The sequence below is a fragment of the Callithrix jacchus genome, chromosome 14 (genome assembly GCF_049354715.1).
Source record: "Callithrix jacchus isolate 240 chromosome 14, calJac240_pri, whole genome shotgun sequence".
NCBI classification, from domain to species: Eukaryota; Metazoa; Chordata; class Mammalia; order Primates; family Cebidae; genus Callithrix; species Callithrix jacchus.
In genome coordinates, this window is record NC_133515.1 from 95,874,922 (window position 1) to 95,894,883 (window position 19,962).

Genomic DNA, 19,962 nt, shown 5'->3' on the forward strand with positions numbered 1-19,962 from the left:
CAAGCCGCGGTGTGGGGATGCCGGCGCACAGAGCTCCTGCCCCTCCCTCCCTCCTCCCAGAGAGCACGGGCTGTGTCCTAGGAGCCCAAGTATAGGACCTCGAAACTTGCGGTGCCAGCCCGCTCTCATCTGCTAGGAACCGTTTCATCTAGCGCGCCAAACGTGCCCTTCTGGACCTAAAAAGGCAGAAGGGGTCGCACAGGACTGAAGAGGAGGGGATGCAGGTCGGGGAAAACCGGGTCCAAGCGAGCGCAGCTGCCAAAGCCGGCTGCCCGGGTCAGCAAAACTTTGTCTTTCATTGCGCAGGCGCAGTGCAGGGTTGGGGGGCAGGGGAGGGAGGGGAGGAATCCTGAGGCAAGGGGCGGGGGTGGGGGGGGTGGAGGAGGGAGGGTGGTGGATTAAAATAAGTAGGCGGCTCGGTGCTAAGGGATGAGTGAGTCGGAGCTCGGCCTCTCCCCGGCACGTTCCCAGCTGCTCCTGGTTCAGACCCAGCGAGGGAGCCGCGAACGAGGCTCACCATCCCCGGCGGGCAGGACCCGGGGTTGTTGAGCGCTCGCTCCCGCGTGTCCCGCGCTTGGAGTCCCTGCCGCAGGAGTGGAGTCGGGACTCTAGAGCTCCCGGGGCGCCTGTGGACTCCATCGCCTCCGACTTCCCCGGTCCCCTCCAGCTAAAGCCCCAGAGACGTGCTCAGCCCCGGGACCTCTGCGGAACAAGGTAACTGCAGTCCTGGGCGCCAGGGCTCAGCAAGGCGAATGCGGGCAGGACTCCCAAGTTTCTTATCACTGCGCGGCGGGTGCCTCCTCTCTCTCAGTACCCCCGAAGGAAGCTCTTTGCTAAACGAATGCTGCAGAACTTTTGTGAAAGTGAGAGCAGGGTGGTTGGGGGTGCTGGCTCAGGACTTCCCACGCGGGGTCCTCGGCCTCTGACCTCCGGGGAATGAGGGGGCGGGTCTCCACTACTGCCTCCAGCCCGCCTGGCTCCGCGGAATCCCGGGCGAGGTGCCCACGGACTTTGGAAGTCAATCTGTGGGCCCCCTTTAAGAAACCAGAGCAACTTCAGCGGGCACAAACTTTCCCGAGACGCGCTCACAGCTCTGGCTGACGCCTTGGCTGACGAAGAAGGAAGAGAGAGGGAGTGAATGGCCACAGCCGCAGTCTACCGCGCCAGAGACAGGTGCATGCCCCAGCCCCGTAGTGCTTTCGTTTAAGTTTGTCTTTTGAGGAGTTGCGCTCTGGTGTGAGGCCGACTAGACCCCAGAGCGCAGGGCCACGAGTCTGATCCCCGCCTCGCACTCGCGCACTGACTTGGGGATATTCTCTGTAGGACGATTGCTCTGTGTCGTCAAGGCCTGGAGCGGAACCCTTGATTGGTGCAGGGAGGCAATGCCAGTGGTGCCCAAGCACTGCTTTCCAATTCGAGACCCACATACAGCACTAGTGGCAACTTTGGAGCCGCAGTGTCTCAGGGCTGGGGATTGGAAAGGTTCTATTTCTCCCCTGACTGTCCCCCAAACCAGCCGTCAGGAGAGAAAGAAGGGGAAAAGGGGCGAGGCGCTGCCTGCTGAACAAATTTCTTCTCCGAAATTTCTCTGATACAAATGGAAAACCTCGTCCAGTCCTTTTTCAGCAGCTCAGGTAGTAGCGGGTTGGGCTCTCTGTGTGTAAAGCAGCCGCGAGGGTTTCTTTGTTGCCATAATTTGGTAAATTTCACCCCGGCGAAGAGCTGCGCATTGGCTCTGGAGAACAACCACGTGCAAGGCTAGGTGTCCCAGGTTCACAGCCCCCAAGGGAAGAGAAGGGCTGGAGGGGATTAGCAGCGACCGGCGGCGGGTAGATGTTCCATCGCAGGCTCCTGGAGGTAATTGCTGTTTTATTAAGATTGGGGAATGGATCGCCGAGGACGCCTCGGATATTTAAGTTCAGTCGGACGGCGGCCTCGCCAATGTGTTTGTTAGATCTCGTTTGTTAAGAGAATGCTTCAGAAGTATCCGGTGCCGGTCAGTCCTCTTCCTGGAGGTCCGGACGCCTGTCACCACTCATTGGAGATTCCATGTCAAGGCTGATTTTCTTGGGTTGCTGCTGGGCTCCCCCAGGCGCAAGCTCGTGGAGTTCGCTCCCTTCCTCATTAATGCAAGCAGTTAACTTGCTCACGCTCAATTAGCTCCGAATAAACCACTTTAATAGACTGCACACTTCATTAATGCCTGGTATAGGACTGGCGGCAGACCCGGGATTGGCGCTCCACCGCGCGAGGGACGCGAGCGTCGGCACTGCTCAGGGACCCGGGATCCTGAGCGTGAATTGCGTCTGCTGTGCGTGGTCGGGTCCCCTTACTCTTTCCTCCCAGGTTCCAAGGCCCGAGATGTTTGAGGAATGAGTGCCTGGCCTGGGGAAGGGTTTTCCATCTTATGTTTAAAGATCGAAAGCATTCGCCCTGGGGTTCTGGGGTCTGGTAAACCAGAGCCGGAGGGGCCGGGAGTTCGCTCATTCTTTCTGGCTGGAGAGGCTAGGGTGAGACCGAGATTTTCTCTTAGCTGACCTGCTGAAACCGGATCGTGCTTTCGGCCCAATCTTGATATTAATGTAAAGAGCCACGTTTCGAACGAATTTCGTCCCGGGAAAGTAGCTGGCGGGGGCCTGGGGAGCTCTGGCTTCAGAATGCTTCGGAAAACAAGGAAAGAGCTGGGCCGCGGGAGAAAATAAATGTAGTATTGAGGAAAACAAGATCGGGCAGATAGCCCGGAAAGGTTGGCTCCCAGGAACCATTATAGCTGCAAGCATTCCACCTTCCCAGCACCCACTACGCTCCCAAGACTGCTCCGGTCTGGGCTCCTAGGAAGAAGGCGAGGAAAGGCCTAGCGAGGTTGTTGGTTTCTCCCACCCAGGCACGGAGCGGGTTCGGGCCCCTGTGCAGCCCAGAGTCGCACAGCCACGGCCTCTGGCTTGGCCTTGGATAGGCCAAGCACGGAGAGGAGCAGGAGGAAGCCTCCGCAGCGCCCAGGGGGCTCCTGGGACCTGGAGATAAGCATCTGATTTCCAGCGCCTGGAAGGGAAGAAGAGGTGACAGCAATTCAAAGCTTGCTCATCTCGCCTAAGTCCAGGCTGACCTTTGAAATGAGCGAGTCTTCTCCTTTCCCTTCCCTAACCCAAAAGGGTCCCAACTTCCTCTCTGTCCCAATTTGAATTTTACTTCTTTTTGTGTCCAAGCTCTGGGATGGTCTCAGTTTGTCCTGGGCACGACCTGGGCTTGGCGCAATAGAGATGACTGTTGCTGAAGCCATGGGCTGCCGGCGGGGCCAGCGCTCTTCTTCAGAGGCCAGGTCGCTCAGCCTTTCTCGCCCTGAGGCTGAGTTCATTGCAGCAGTTTTTATCGGAGTGCTAATTTAAACTGCGCAGGCAAATCGCTGCCAGCTCATGGTGTTTTTACACCCTATTCCCAGGAAGCCCTCTTTCCTTAGGTCCCACCACACAGCCAGTGGCCCCCTTGCCAGCTTCCAGGAGAAAAGGCTTCCTGGGTCAACATTTCCTCATTCCTCCTGGGAAAAGGCACTGCACATCTTTGGACAGAGCCAGGCTTTGAAAGCCTCACTGCAGTGAAAGGCAGAGGAGTCTATGCCTGGGCCTTGCCCTGGGCGGAGGGTCAGCTCAACCTGGGGAGAGGAGACAAGCTGAACTAGGGAGCAGAGCAGAGGCCAGTGCATCCCCGGGAAGGGGAATTACTCCATATTAGAGCAAAGGACCTAGAAAGAGGAGAGTAATGAAAGGTAAAGGAAGAAGTCAACAGCAGGAGATTGAGGCTGGGCAAGAGAAGGGAGTCCCAAGGACCTTGCTGTGACAATGACTTCTTAAGGACCCCAAGCTAAGAGCCAGGAGCTCAGTGCTTGGGCTTCCCAAGGATCCCTGACAATTCAGACTTTGCTCACCCTGTTCTTTCCTCCATTGGACACATCTGAGTTATGCATGTCTGGGAGGGTAGAGATGAAAGGCCTTTTTGCAGACCACAGATGGTTCCATGAAGGCTGGAGATCATGGTCAAGGAGGTCTGGAGATGCCAGTCCCTGGTCACTTCAGTGTGCTTTCCTCTGGCCCTGCTCAAGCTCCCTGACCTTGCAGTTGGGGGTACATAGACCACAAGAATGGAGGCCTGGCTCTTGCTCTTTCCCATAGACATAGCCACCTGCCCACACACAAGAACATGTTGACAACCCAAAGACCCAGCTCCCCCTTTTTTAGGGGAGTCGGGACACTAAAGCCCCCTTGTTTGTGACTGTACAAACAATGGGTATCAGCACCCTCCTTGAAAGCAAAGTGGTCCCCAAGCGCTAAGGCAGGGCAGGGAGTCAGTCCGCAAGCAGCTGCAGAGAGAGTGGAGCCAACAGGTTTCACTTATATTAAGGTAGGGAAGCAGATTAAAAGTCAAATCTGAGAGATTTGAAGAGAAAGATGACAGAGCTTCTGGAAGCCAAATTGAAGGTCAGCCAGAAGATCTTAGCAAATGGGAGCCAGGAGGTGCACGTATTTGTGTGCATGTGTATGTGTGTTGTTTGTGAGGCTCTTGATGGGTGCAATGTGATCGTGTGTGTGTGTGTTTTAAAGCCAGTTTTGTGCTATAAAACACTGGTTGTATCAGTCTTTGCACCTTGTCAATTTTGCCTCAAAATGTGTGGATCTACGTGTGCATTTCTGTGTTTATCTGCAAATAAATGTGTGAATGTGTTCCCCAGCTCCTGTTATCTTTGCAGGAGGTTGTGATTCTGTGTTGACACAGGCTTACCTGGCTATCAGTTTGTACAGGGCTGGCCAATTTCCCTGTGCTTCTGCCTTTCTCAGTGTCTTGTATACGGTATACAGTAGGCTCTTCTCTCCATCAAGTTGTGTGACTGCCAGAGGTCATTTGGAGAAAGCCCTCAGACCAGCCAGCGTTCTGAAAAGAGGGCTCCCCTGCATCTTACATTCCCACCCTCTTTGTGAGGGTGGCGTCTTAGACTCTCAGTGGGTTTTGAGTGTGGGGTCTTAGACTCTCAGCTCTTGTGCTGGGTGTGAGGAGAGGGTGTGGCTGGGCTGGAATTCAGGAGGAAGGCGACCCACCCTGAACTTCTTTATTCCTCCCCACGCCCTTGCCTTCTTTTCTTTGCAGATCCGGATTGAGAAGCCACTGCAACTACCAAAATGGGCAGCAAAACCTTGCCGGCGCCAGTGCCCATCCACCCTTCCCTGCAGCTCACCAACTACTCCTTCCTTCAGGCAGTGAACGGCCTCCCCACAGTACCCTCGGACCATCTGCCCAACCTGTATGGTTTCAGTGCGTTGCATGCTGTGCACCTGCATCAGTGGACGCTGGGCTACCCCGCCATGCACTTGCCGCGCTCTTCTTTTTCCAAAGTGCCGGGCACTGTGTCCAGTTTGGTTGATGCGCGCTTCCAGCTGCCCGCCTTTCCCTGGTTCCCTCATGTTATTCAACCCAAGCCCGAGATCACTGCTGGAAGCAGCGTTCCAGCGCTCAAGACCAAGCCGCGCTTTGATTTCGCCAACCTGGCCTTGGCTGCAACGCAAGAAGATCCGGCCAAGCTTGGCCGCGGGGAGGGCCCAGGCTCCCCTGCGGGTGGGCTAGGCGCCCTCCTCGATGTGACCAAGCTGTCTCCAGAAAAGAAACCCACAAGGGGACGTCTGCCTTCCAAGACCAAGAAGGAGTTCGTCTGCAAGTTCTGTGGCCGCCACTTCACCAAGTCCTACAACCTACTTATCCATGAGCGGACCCACACCGACGAGCGGCCCTACACCTGTGACATCTGCCACAAAGCCTTCCGAAGGCAAGACCACCTGCGGGACCACAGGTGCGGCAATGCGGGTGGCCCAAGAGAGAGCTCTCTGCCTCTGGCCTCACCATCTTTCTCCCTAACGAGATTCTTGAGACCCCCTACTGGCTCCAAGCCTCTGGGGGTTCAGAAAATTCTTTAAAATCAAGAAGGAAAGCCTAGGAGACCCAGGGATAGGTTTTGGAGCATGGGTTCAGGAAATGTGGGAATAAACAGGACCCAAGATTAAGTGAGGTCTCCGTGAGCTCCAGACAAGCACATAGCTTCCTCCATCCTCAGGGCTGTCCAGTAGAAGGTTTTGTGGTGAAGGAAATGTGACATGAGACATATGTGACAGTTAAGTATTTGAAATGTAATAGTGCACCTGAAAAACTGGTTTTATTTAATTTTAAGTAATTTAATAAATATTTAATAAGCACACGTGCTAGTGTGTGCTTAGCACCATCTTGGACAGTGCAGATCAAGCAAATTGTCTGACTCCGGCTCCCTTAACTCATCTTCAGTGTTGACCCAGGCCTTATAAGGAGGCCAAGCTTGCCCCTCCCGCCCACCAGGAAGGCAGGTAACTGAATCTGTGTAAGGATCAGACTTTGCTAAAGCATCTCCTTTTCCTCCCCACTCCATCCCCAATCAACATTTTGTCTCATCCACACTTGGTACCCGACAACGCCCTTTTCCTTTGAGAACAAAGTGCCCCATAGCAGTGGGAGGGGATCTTGGGCAATTGTTTATAATATTGCATCATTTTGCAAGGATGAACTCTGTTTCTGCCCTCAGATATATTCACTCCAAAGAGAAGCCCTTCAAGTGTCAAGAGTGTGGGAAAGGATTCTGCCAGTCCAGGACTCTCGCTGTCCACAAGACGCTACACTCACAGGTGAAGGAGCTCAAAACCTCCAAGATCAAATGCTAAATAGAGCCTCCGGGTTACAAGGACCCTGGGCACAGCGGCCCTCTCCTCCAGAGGGACCAGAAGCCTAACTCTGGCGGGCAGGGGAGAGGCGCTCGGCTTGTTCAGGACCTTCCACCTCTCCAACATTGTCCCCTGGGTCCCTGGCGCACGCGGCACTTCAGAGCCCCGCCCGGGGCCTAGACTCAGACCGACCCGGCTGCTCCCCTAGGACGCGGCTAAACTCTTGGCCAAAAGGCGGTACTCACGTGGCGGAAGGGAAACTGCATTAAAAAAAGAACGAACGCTCCGTGGAGCTGCAGCGGCGCCTCTCCCAGAAGTATTACTTTTTCTATTGTTATTTTATACGTTTTCATTTTTATTTTTGTCTTTGACCATATAAGCTTGTAACTCTGACTGCGGAGAGTGAGGGGAGAAGGGAGAAGCAACGAAGTCCTTCGCACTGGCACCTCCCAGCTCCTCCTCCTGCCCCTGCCCCCACCCCGGAGGCTGCAAAAGTGTAATCCCGGTATCTATTTCAGCCGTCTGCCCCGGGACCGCGGGGCCAGGAGCGCCCTCTCCCAGCTCTTGCAGCTCAACCGGGCTCCGAGACTCAGACAGCCGTGCGAGGACCTCCGGCCTGGGGGCTGCAGGGGACCCGGCCTCTGCCGCCTAGACACCACGAGGGAGCAGCCAGCCAGGAGCCGGGCGTTATATTACGATTGGCACTTTATGCTGACCATCGGTAACGGACATTTATCACTGGAGTTTTTTTTTTTTTTTTTAACTATTAAATAAACGGTTATTTTACAGGCATTGCAGGATGGGTAATTTCCCTCCTAAACGTGGGAAACCGGGTGGGTCTTCTCTTTGAGATGACCAGGTTTCTTTGCAGGACGCCAGTGTGTCCCGCTCCTTCCACCCTGTCTTATTAGGACGACAGGGCTGAAATGGATAGAGAAATGCCCCCTCTCCCGGGTAGGTCTGCCTCTGCCCCACCATGTATTTTCTTACTTTTTTCCTCCACCTCCAGGGTAGGGTCTCAGCTGTCCCACTCCTCACCTCTAAAGGGCTGTGAGTTTAGGAAGAACCTAAGCCTGAAAGCAGAACACTGGCCGTGAGAAATCCCAGCGTCTCTGGGTGCTGAGGTCGCTTAGGGTGCAAGAAGAGAAGAGAATGTCGTTCCCCACCCTAACCGAAGACTTCCCTCCTGGCCTCTGGCTTTGGGGTGGGAAAGAACCACCCTCACAGAGCCTCAGCGCTGTATTGTTTCCTGTTCCAGGGGTCCCAACACTGGGCTGCAGATACGCAATCACTGCTGCCTCCCCAGAACCCCAAATCAAAATCATTTCCTTCCTTAGGATCCCTCAAACACAATTCTCTGCTTGGGACTTGTGCCCTCCTAGGATCGCGGCTCTACACCCCCGAAGATTCCCTACAAATGTAAAGCCTTGTCAGGAATGGCGGGGGCGGGCGCCCTGGGAGGCCCGGGACGCTTAGGAGGAGAAATTCGAGTCCGCCCTCCATTAGCTGAACCTTCCCTGGGGTGTCTAGTTTTCCCACATTTAGAAAGTCGGGCTGCCGGGGCTGTCCTGCCTGGGGCGAGGCGGGGCTCCCCCAGCTCCAGCGCCCTGACCGCGAGACCGCGCAGGCGGTGGCGCCCGAGGCCTTTCCCAAGCGCAGGGTGGCCTCTCCAGCTTCAGCGCCTGGAGTGCGGCGGTAGCAGACGATGACTGGACTAAGCTTCCCTGTGGCAGGGACCAAAAATCCCAGCCTCGAACCGGGCCCTGCTGGCGGAGAAAGCGGCAGGGGATGCAGGAGTTAAAAAGCTCCTGCCTTTCACCGCCCCATTCCCACTTCCTCCGGGAACGCTCCCAGGTCGTGGGCAGGCTAGAACGTGGAGGCCCTGGAACCCAATTGGGCACTGGAGCCTGGCACAGCAGGCTAGGACGAGCCCTGCCCTCCGTGCTCAGAGCCGCGCTGCCCCCTGCTGGCCATGCCTGGAGGGGCAGCCCAGGACTTGGGGCACCTCAAGGAGTCTTGCCCGCAACCTCGCGAAACCGCCACGCATCTGTGTGTTTGGTCCCAAAACCTTGACTGGCCTCAGCGGCCACTGCGGGTGAGGAGCAGGGCGCTGCTGGGTCTGGCATGGTCTGAGGGATCTTCATTAGTTGGGCACTATCCAATCCTTCTTCCACGAGAGTCCACAAGGTCGCGCGTGGCCCAGGATGATACCCCAATTCCTGAGAACTGGGGCCTCTGAGTGCATGGAAGTGGGGTTAGCCAGTAGGTTTAGGTTTGGGGTAGTGTCGACAGTCTGGGCCCAAGCAGCACACGCAGGTTGTGGTGTGGTTTGTGCCTGACCATAGCTTGTACTAGAGTCAACTGCAGAGGCCTCGTTGGGTCCTTTATGAAGCCCCACGAGGCTGGGGGCTGTGGTTGCTCCAAACAACCGGAGTGCGTGGGTGTACACACACACACACACACACACACGGCGCCCTTTCTAGACCCTTGGCCCTTTCTGGGATTCTATCTTTGGGATTGTCTATGGCTGCTCTTCCCCAGCTCCTGACATCCTTCCACCCGCGGAACACCATGCTTCTGCAATTCCCGGGCCTCAGGACGTTATAAATACTGTGAAAGGGGGAGGTTTGCCAGCCATGTCAATCCTTTTTGGGTCACCCCTCCTCCAACACTGTGAAACCCCTCCCAGTCCAAGGTCTGCAACTGAATGTCAGTATTAAGTGTGCATCCTCAAAATAACAGATTTCCAGTGCAGAGTTTTAAATTGGGGGTGGGAAATGGATGGTGGGATAGGATGCTGCGTGACAACTCCCTGGTCCTCTCAGAATGCCTCTATTCTGATGTTTGCTGTTATCCTGGTGGACTCAGATCACTTCTCACTACAGCTTGCTCTAGTGATTCGTAGACTGTGCAGAAACAGCAACTGCAGGTGGAAAGGACGTCAGGGCCTCTGGGCCATCAGACCCCTTCCAGGCTACAATTCCCAGGCGATATGATTGGTTGATGTGGTTGGAAATTAGTGTCCCAGTTTCCTGCTCGTACTCACTGTGGGCTGCACAGAAATGTGCAATTGAGAAGGCCGGAAATGCTGGGTGGCTTTTCTTGCCTGCACCAATTTTTTCCCAATACATCTCTAAAAAGTCCCAGCTCCTGTCTCCTCTCCGGACTCCCCACCACAATTAGCTTCGTCGGTCCCAGTGACTGTTCCTGGTGCTCAGCGTTGCTAGGACCATTTTTCAGAAGCGAAAGAGGCCCATAGTGCTGGCCAGGTGGAGTTTAGCTGCAGCCCTTCTCAAAGCAGCTAGGCCTGTGGTTTTTGTGTACGGGTGGAAAAGCTATCTGGCCTAAGACGGCCTATTCGGAGGGGTGGGTGGAAGGTGCCGGAGACCCTGGACACAGCGCGGAGCTACCAGATGCTGTCTCCGGGAACATATCAGGTGCGCCCTGGGAAAAGAACAGCTTGCAGGGGCTTTTTCCTAGGAGAGAGTGTTTCAGGTTTTACCTCCTTTTTCCGGAGTGTAGTTAGGGATTAGGGACCCACTAAAGGCACATTTTCCCGGGTACTTCCTTGCCGTGGCATTTGTTGCTCACATTAGGGGGAGGGGCGCAATGGGATGCTCTGGGGCTCCCTGACGTCATCTCAGCTCCAAGAACCTGAGGATCTAATATCCTAAAGTCCCTATAATATTGGTGTCCCTGGAGACGGGTCAAAGGCGTCCCATCCCACCACTCCGAGCGCTAAGCCTCTGTGACGTCACGGTCTCCTCCCGCAGACACCATGACGTCACAGAGGCCTCGAGTCTGAATGAAGTCCAAGGAGGCATCCATTACGTAACTTTATGACGTCACAGATGGGCCTCACCTCAGGCTAATATAACCACACTTCTTGGTCCCGCCCGGCCCTGCGAATCTGCCCATTAAGGCGCCACGAATCGGTTCGTCCCCACCGACAGGATCCGCAGACCCGAAGCTTTGGCAGCTGTCGTGAGTGAAGGGCGGTGCCCTGCAGCGTCCTCTTCCTGAATCCAAGGTTTAGAAAGGTCTCCCTGCCCGCAGCATTTCAGGGTAGCAGCCTCGGCGTACTCGCCCCACCCACTTCTCCGCCCATTGTGGCCCCGCCCTCCCCGCCCTCTACGCATGCACCACGCGCAGGCGCAGAGGGACTCGCCGGCCTGTGCTGCTAGTGCCGGAGTCCGTAACCTAGCGGCGGTTTGTTGAAACGTTGCGGAGTTCTATGTTTTGCTTTCCGGGATTACAAGCTCCGGGCATACTGGCCCTGCGGGCACATGCAGCCGTTGGCGTACGTGTGCGCAGGAAATGCAGACGAGGAAGAGGGTGGCGTTGCGCTAATGCGGGCTGGAGCCCTTGATTTGGAGTGCCCAGTCCAGCGCCGCCTTCCGACGGAGGCCCCCTTGGATCTGAGCCGGCGGGGGTGGGGCGGCGGTCCCTATACTAGGCCAGAAAGTCCGCTGTGCTCCCAGCCCGTTTGGTCAGGCTCTCTGAGGTAGAGATGTCGGTCTTCAGCTCCGGGGAACGCCTTGGTCTCCACCCCCGACCCGTTCATCCCGACTTTCTGGGCCGTCTGTAGAGCCCAGTCGGTGGTTGGGTCCAGTTGGCATGTTTCAGATGAAAAATTCACTACGGACATGAGATGCTGAGGTCAAATTTCATGTCAGTGAGTGGCAGAGGAAGAATTCGAAGCTGTGCTTTCATTGAGGGGAGGGGTCAGAAGACCCAGCTCTAGCTTTTTCTGACAAGCACGAGTTTTGGGGGAAGTCCCTGTGCTTCTCTGAGCCTCAGTTTTCTTCCTGTAATGGGGTAGGGTTCTTCCTACTTACCTCATTCACTTCATGTACAGGTAAAAGTCGTACACATTTTGCCAATAATGTATTCACTGCGTGAGCCAAAAACTGTGTCCTAACGTGTTGTAGAACAACTTTGGCATGTATGAAGGCCTTGTAAATGATGGTGATGATGATGGTTAGAAGTGCTTCTCAGCATTTTGAAGTAGCCTGCTTCCCAACCTGCTGTATTCCCAGGAGTGACACCCCCCATCTTTTTTTGTAACAGAGGGATCCTGAAATGGACCGAGAGAGGAAGATCACTGAACTGGTGGCCTTCTTGAAACCTCTGGCAAAAAGCCTTTTTCAATGACATGGGGACCGATGGATTAATCCGTTTACAAATTATTGTTTGGTTGGGAAGATGTGTCATGGCCCTGTGTCAGAGCCCTACTCACCGTGTGTTTGTGGAACCCAGGGAGTTAACAACCTGTGGTGACTGAGGTGGGGAAGGAGCCTATGTATGTGGCAAGTGTGACTGCATAGATAGGCAAGTGCTTAAACACACGCCTGCAGAGTGAAAGACCTGTTGTGGATTTGGGCTTTCTTATGATTGATTGATTGAAACAAGGTCTCCCTCAGTTGCCTAGACTGGAGTGCAGTGGTATGATCAGGGATCATTGCATCTTCAACCTCCTGGGCTCAAGCAATCCTCCTACCTCAGCCTCCTGAGTATCAAGGCTACAGGCATGTGTCATCACGTACAGCTGATTTTTTTCTATTTGTGTGTGTGTGTGTGTGTGTGTGTGTGTGTAGAGATAAGCTCTTTCTATATTGCTTAGACTGGTCTTGAACTCCTGGGCTCAAGAGATCCTCCCACCTTGGCCTCCCAAAACGTTGGGATTACAGGCATGAGGCGCCATGCCTTACCCTTTTGTTTTCTTTGACTTGTATTAGACCATCCTAGCCTAAAGAAAAAGTGGCCACACAGTGTGTTTTGTGGACTTCTGCAGGAATGTTCCTCTCACACAGTCACCCCAGTCCTGGCAATTTGCTGCCATATTATGGTCATTTTTCCTGGCCAGTGCTAGTTCCAGCTCCAGAGATTAGACTATGAAAGGACTAAACCCTAAAAATGGGATGGAAGGATGCATGAGTTGCAAGTTTTTGTTTCTCTTTTCCAAACACTGAGCTGGCTCTCATCAGCGCAGCTGTCTCTGGGGATGTATAAAGCATAATTAATACATTTTAAATGTTTGGTTTGAACTTTTTTTGCTAGTGAGATAAGATAAGGAGTTTTTGTCATGACAAGGGAAGGGATGGATTTCTTTCTATCCTTTGCAGGAGTGGATACTACTTGGAGCCGGTAGGTAGACAGTTGCATGAAATGAGAAATTTTATAGGGGTCATGGAAGAAAGCCAGTGGAGGTGGGGCTGGAATGGCTAAACTCTACCTTCCAGACAACCAGAGGGGGGAAATGAACTTCCAGAGAGTTTAGGTCTTGCCTTAAATATTGAAATTTGCTTGGGGGGTTTGGTCCACTTCTTATTAACCTGGGTCCAGAACCGAATGTCTTTGTGCAGTCAGAGCTCAGAATTGCCTCAGTATCTCACAATACACATAACATTTCCCTGTTAGTATAAGGTAGGGCAGGAACCAGAGCATGTGTCATGCAGTTGCCATCACGAAAATCTCTATGGCCTTGTCATTGAGAGATCACTCAACACTGAAATATTTGAGCAGGGACACTCTAAGTTGGGTGGAAAAACTAGAAGAGTTATTATTAACAGAGGGATCTATGTACCCATAAGATCCATATTTTTAAGAATAATGTTCATATCTTCTATATTTTTTTCAATGTCTTGATTCCTTTGCCTGTTAATTCCTAACTGACACTTGTGTGTATTAAAAATTCTTGCCATGATGTTGGAAATGTCATTTTCTTATTGTAGTTCTAGCAAAGTTGTATAAATTATATATACAGGTATACATAAACCATATATATGTACAAACATATACATGTATGACTAAGCTACTTACCTTTATTGTGATGTGTATGTTGCTGTTATCTTTTACCATCTCACTTTGTGTTTCTAGTTGTCCAACTGTTTTTCTGCCCCTTTTCTAACTTTCTCTGATGAAAATGATAAGCTTTTGCTTAATTTCTTTAGTGGTTACTCTTAAATGTTTAATATGTTTACTTAGCTTAAAGTCTCAATCAGTAACAGCACTTACCTTCTTAATAATATAGTAAATAAGGCAACTTCAGTCACACCTGACCAAGATCCCAGTTTACATGTGCACCAAAATTTGTTAAGCTCTTTACCCTCACCACCCTTCTCACCACTCCTGGGCCTTGCCTGCTCACCTTTGGATTTTAGGTGGCTGCAGGGAAGACCAGCTTATCCTTGAGTTCATCCTGACCATGCTATGTTTGTCTCTCTATGACAGTCAGCAATACTCTTGGGGACTCAGTGTGGCAGTTGGGACAGTGACAGGGGCTGGGGCTTTATCTCTGTGGGAAAGGTGGGAGACATTGCTAGGGCTTCTCCAGCCAGAAAGCTGGGCAAGCTTTTGCTCCTACCAAAGGATAACTTTTATTTTAATTGTCATAAGGGTGTGTTTAATTGGGCCAAGGAATATTGGAAGTGCCAGAGAAAGCATTGAGTTGTGATACATTTCTTTAGGTTTATCCCTGAATGTTTTAATTTGAATATCTTCAAACATATAGAACTGAAAAAAATTGATAGTGAGCACCCATAGAATGGATTTCTTTGAGTTTATCCTCCTTGGGGTTTTATCAGATTTTTAAATCTGTAGGTTTATGCCTTTCTTCCGTATTTGAAAATGTTTCAGCCAATTACCTACCACCTAGATTTCACAATTGATTTTTTACTATACTTGCTTTATCACACATCTGTCCATCAATCTATCCTTCCAACTTTTTTAAAAATAAAAATTTGCAAACATACAGAGTAATGGAAAGAATAGCACAAAGTACACCCTCAGATTATCCTCATAGAGTCTGTAACTGGCCATGTTTTCTTCTGTTTCCCTCTCTTTCTCTCTGAATCATTTGAAAGTCATTTCCAGACTTCATTATATTTCATTCGTATTTCAGCACATATCTCTTAGAAATAAAGACATTATCTTACATAATGACATTAATATAACACTAAAGACAATTAACAATAATTTTATATCATCTCATGATCAAATGTTTCATCTATATTTGTTTCTCCACATTTTCTAACCTCTTGTATTTTTAGAAATCAGAAACCAATAAAACTTTTTACATTGTATTAGTCTTTAGTGCCTTCTAATCTAGAACAGTTTTCTGTTTTAAAAATGTTTTTTATTTTGAAGTAATTAGAGATTTACAGAAAATTACAGATAGTACAGAGTGCTTCCATACACACTTCACTCAGTTTTTCACACAGAAAATTGATATTGACATAATGAATGTATGTAGTGTTATGGTATTTTATCATGTGTAAATTCCTGTAACCACCACTACAATCGAAATATGGAACTATTTCACTAGTTAGAACATTTTAACAGTTTGAGGAAAGTGTAAAGGAGCTCCCTTTGAGCTCCTTTATCCTCCCAGTTTTTGACATAATGGCCTTAAATATTTTTTCTACATTGAGATCCATATTACACAGTACTAAGTTTTTGCTTTGACCATCACGCGTAATTTAGAGAACTCAAAAGGACAGGTAAAGTTTATTGTATTTTGCCATGTTTTTGGTTTTTCCATTGTTCCTTTTACTTCCTGATGTTCCACATTTCCTTCTTTTATTATTTCCTGTTTTGAGAACTTTTCTTCTTGCCATTCTTTTTTTTTTTTTTTTTTTTTTGCCAATCAGTTTGAGCTTATGAGGTTGCTCAGGTTAGCCTTGAACTCATGACCTCGCTTTCGCAAGAGCCACGACCTCCGGCGGGAGCCACTTTGGCCCCTGCCATTCTTTTACGGTAGGTATGCTGGTGACAAATCCTTTTAGTTTTCCTTTATCTGAGTATGTCTTTATTACTCCTCCATTCTTGAAGGTTAATTTCACCAAGAATTCTGGGTTGATAGTTACTTTCTTTCAGCACTTGAAAAATGTTACTACTTCCTTCTGGCTTCCATGGTTGCTGATCAGATATCCACTGTGATATGAATTGCTTTTCTTCTATACATAAGGCTTAATTTTCCAAAGCTCCCTCCCTCCCTCCCTCCCTCCCTCCCTCCCTCCCTCCCTCCCTCCCTCCCTCCCTCCTTCCTTCCTTCCTTCCTTCCTTCCTTCCTTCCTTCCTTCCTTCTCTCTCCCCTTCCCTCCTGTCCCCTCCCTTCCCTTCCCTTTCCTTCTCCTCCCTTCCCTTCCTTTCTTTCTTTGACAGAGTTTGGCTCTTGTCACCCAGGCTGGCTTGCAATGGTGCAGTCTCGGCTCACTGCAACCTCTGCCTCCCAGGTTCAAGCGATTCTGCCTCAGTCTCCCTTGTGGCTGAGATTACAGGTACCTGCCATCATGCCCAGCTAATTTTTTAATTTTCAGTAGAAACCTCGTTTTACCATGTTGGCCAGGCTGATCTCGAGCTCCTGACCTCAGGTGATCCACCCATCTTGGCCTCCCAAAGTGCTGGATTACAGGTGTGAGCCACCGTACCTGTCCTCCAATGCTGCTTTCAGATTACTTTCTTTGTCTCTAATTCTTCAGTTTTCAGAAGTTTGAGTATGATGGTTCTTGGTGTAGATTTCTCCTCAGTTTATCCTCTTCAGGGTGTTCTCACATTCTTAAATCTGTAGCTTTATGCCTTTTTCCATATTTGAAAAATTTCCAGCTATTATTTCTTCTAATGCTTTTTCAGCTTCACTTTCTCCTCTACTTCTTAGACTCCAATGAGACAAATATTAGAATGCTATTTTCCCACAGGTACCTGAGGCTCTGTTCACTTTTTTCAGTCTGTTTTTCAGATTGAGTAGTTTTCATTGTTCTATCACCTACTTCACTGGTTGTTCCCTCTGTCTGCTGTATTCTGTTGCTGAGCCCATCTATTGGGCTTTTTAGAAAATTTCAGTTATTGTATTTTTTAAATTCTAAATTTCCACGTGGTTCTTATTTATATATTCTGTTTTCTTATTGAGACCTTTTATTTTTAACTTGTTTCTGGTGTTTGTAATTGCTAATTGAAGCATTTTTATGTTGGCTGCTTTAAAATTTGTGTCAATAATTCCATCATCTGTGTCATTTTGATATTGGTGTCTGTTGATTATCTTTTGTCTTTCAAGTTAAGATTTTCCTTGCTCTTGATGTGACCTGATTTTCCATCATATCCTTGGAGTTTTGGGTGTTATGTTATGAGACTGGATTTTACTTAAATCTGTCTTAACAGGTCTTCTCTGACACTGTTCGTTGGGGATGAAGGAAGTACCACTTTGCTACATGAGAGGGTGAAGCTCTAGGCTCCCCTCCAGGCCTTTGGGGATACCTCCCATGCTGGGAGGGGTAGAGGTACCTTTTCACTGATCCTCATGTGGCTTCTACTAGGGGGTAGGTAAAAAGGCTTGTTATCCCTGGGTGATGGTCAAAGTTTGACTGCCCACTCAGTCTTCTCAGGTACCACTTGGTTAAGGCAGGGAGAGGTGCCCTGTTAAGCTGGAAAATGATGGAAGTCTAGGCTTCCTACTCAATCTTTGCTAAGTGGTAACCTGTAACTTTATGAGTGTCTGTCTCATTGCATAAGTGAAGAATTATTGGTCTTACAGAAATATACACTAAGTGATTGGTAGATTTCTCCACAAATTCTTACTTCCTGGGGATAGGATGATCTAAGATGTTCCTCTTATTCTAAGATGATCTTGGGTTTCCACTCTAATGTATTGGGATATTTTAAATTTCATAGTACACAATCATCCTTTTATATGTTGACATAAAATGCCCTGGAATGGTCTTATTGTAAAATTATAAAACCTTTATCTATCTCAAATGTTGATATTTTAGTTCCCTGTGGATAAAAAAGAACAATTGATATTTTTAGATTAGCTGCAATCTGTTGAGTTTTGACACAGTAAGTTTTGTCTTGCATTATTTTGTTTATGAAAAGAGAAAATCTAATGAATCTAGTGGTATGGTTTTCTTTTATACCCTACTCCTTTGTGTGATTTTTAGATCACAATTTTTAACATAAATTTGTCTATAAAACTGTAAGCCTCATTAAATTTTTGGTACTGGAATTTCAGGAATCTATTTACATTTTCCTGAAATATTCAGTTAGTTTTCTTCATTGTAAAAATACTTCCTAAGGGGATAGAATTTTTTTCTCTTCTAAAATTGTGCTTATAGATTTATTAGTGTTGTTTTGTTCAGGAGGAGAAATAATTAGCAAAAACTTTTATTTGGTTAATATTTTTATTGATTATTTTACTGTGCCAGATTATGGACCAAGTGTAGGCATGATAAAAAATGAGAGGAGCGGTCCCTATTTTTTCCAGATATATATTGTTATGACATAAAGTTTATTTTAGTACGTCTGGACCGACTTAAGTAGATAGCCTGGATAAACAGAACTAGGAAGCAGGGAACCTTGGTCTCAACAGAGTCTATTGCAGAGTGTTCTTTGGTCATCTTAGTCAAATCCTGTAGCATCTCTGGACCTCAATTCTGACCTGTCAATGAGAATAAATACAACCATCTTTTCTGACTTCTGCAGTTTCTGCCTGAGAAAATTTAAATTTGTGCCATAAACATAGATAACATTGCTAAGGACTTTTAACCTCTTTTTATTTATTCTTTAAAATCTGCAAACACAACCAGTTTTGCAGCTGCTTTTTGTTTCAAAAATGTCTTAGAGCAAAGAAAATTAAAAAAGACAAAACTGTGGGATAGGTTTAAAAAAGTTTTTAGACTTCGTTTCCAGGATTGTTGTCCATTTTTGCTATTAGTGAGAACCGAATTTATTTTTCTTTTCTAAATACTCTGATTCTTTAGTTGTCCTGGAGCTAGTTGTGTCACCTATGAAGTTTTAGGCAGAAAAAAGCCTCACGTGGTTTAGAGAACTGTGTGGCAGACATCCATGGATCAAAATAGCTGTAATTAGTAAATAAATCTCACGTTTAGGAATATGCTAAAGTATGTAGATATTCTGACTTGTTCCAGAAACAGAATAAAACCAAATCAACTCCTTCCAAAGCAAGAACAGTTACAAAAACAAAAATTTTGAAAATAATGAACATAAAGGTTGGAATTATAAATATTTGTTTCTAGAGAAACAAAAGCAATTTCACTCATTTCTAATTTCAGAGGAAGAGAGCTCAGTGGTAGTTAGGCCACACCGACCCTGTTGGTGTGTTAAAATGGGAATTTTCACAGAAGGTCATCAGTATGAGACAAGGAGCCCTGTACCACCCCTATGATGTGCAGGAACTCTCCTTCCATCTATAGACTGTTTCTTAGATGTGGCTCGGAAATGACACCCGCACACACAAAAATCCCTGCAGATTTTGTCTTCTATTCACAATCTTCAGAGTTTGAAATTAGGAAGTGAGCCAAAACTAAGTATTTTAGGTATTGTAGCTGTAGTTGTTATATCATCTCACAATTAGTTGCTAAACATATTTTTGACTGGCAGGAAAAATGTAAAGTAATGACTAGAGTTTTCTTTATGTCTCTATATTGACTTATTTTCCTGCTACATAAAATTATTCTGAGCAACACAATGTGTATAGGCCAGAAAGGCATGGAGCCTGAATATCAGTGACCAAGAAGGAATCTTAAGAGCTGCTAATGTAACCTCTGAGGAAGCCAGGGGAAAAATCCATTCTGTACTTTTCAGTTTGTTGATTTTATTATTTTGCACTATAGAATTATTGTCCTAGGCCTACCTGGCTGACACCGGGTCCATCGAGGTGCTTGGAACACTTCCTTTCCCACCCCCTGCCCTCCCCCCACAAACATAGCAAAGAGAGATGCGTGCACAGCTGGCTTTGGCTTTCTGCCTCCTTTGGCCCTGGGGGTACACTCACCCTTGGCCTGGGAGGCATGCATCTGCATCTGTAATCATGAACAAAACTGTCTCGCCTTGAAAGAACTACTGCTGGTAGAGTGATTTCAGAGCTACCTGTGCGAGTTTCACCCTTTGAGAACAAACTGCCCAACTCTCTCTTGAGCTCCCCTTAGCTGCTCTCCAAAGAGCCTAGAATCCCTCAGTTTCTCATGAGAATCCCTTCCTCCCTTCCCTCCTTCCTTTCTTCCTTCCTTCTTCCTTAGTAAGAGATGATGTTTATTATAGAATGCAGACTTATGGGGAGGGGATATTCTATATAGCTACCATTTGTTGAATCCTTACCATATCTGAAACATTGTGCCAAGAGATTTGCAACCACAAATATTATCATTGTTTAGATTAGGAAACTGAGGCTCAGAAGTACATTTTTGTACAAGATGACAAAGATGGTAAATCCTAGAACTGG

At 48.6% G+C, this 19,962-nt stretch overlaps 1 protein-coding gene across 2 annotated transcripts; it reads left to right on the top strand.

Annotated features, from left to right (window-relative positions):
* Positions 1-431: 431 nt before the first annotated feature.
* On the top strand, positions 432-7,520 carry OSR1 (odd-skipped related transcription factor 1). Of its 2 annotated transcripts, none has more exons than XM_078348449.1 (3): positions 432-1,173; positions 5,137-5,833; positions 6,593-7,520. In XM_078348449.1, exons 2-3 carry the CDS (start codon positions 5,169-5,171, stop codon positions 6,726-6,728), a joined length of 801 nt encoding a protein of 266 aa, XP_078204575.1. In that variant the 5' UTR covers positions 432-1,173; positions 5,137-5,168; the 3' UTR covers positions 6,729-7,520. The 2 variants fall into 2 exon arrangements, with proteins under 2 accessions (XP_078204575.1, XP_008979344.3); XM_008981096.5 differs by having other exon boundaries at positions 432-714.
* The last annotated feature ends 12,442 nt before the right edge of the window (positions 7,521-19,962 follow it).

Bases quoted from the DNA above. Each gene is read 5' to 3' on its own strand.
- OSR1 (XM_078348449.1), top strand. From the start codon at position 5,169: ATGGGCAGCAAAACCTTGCCGGCGCCAGTGCCCATCCACCCTTCCCTG. The intron at 5,834-6,592 runs GTGCGGCAATGC...TTCTGCCCTCAG, and splicing joins GACCACCTGCGGGACCACAG to ATATATTCACTCCAAAGAGA.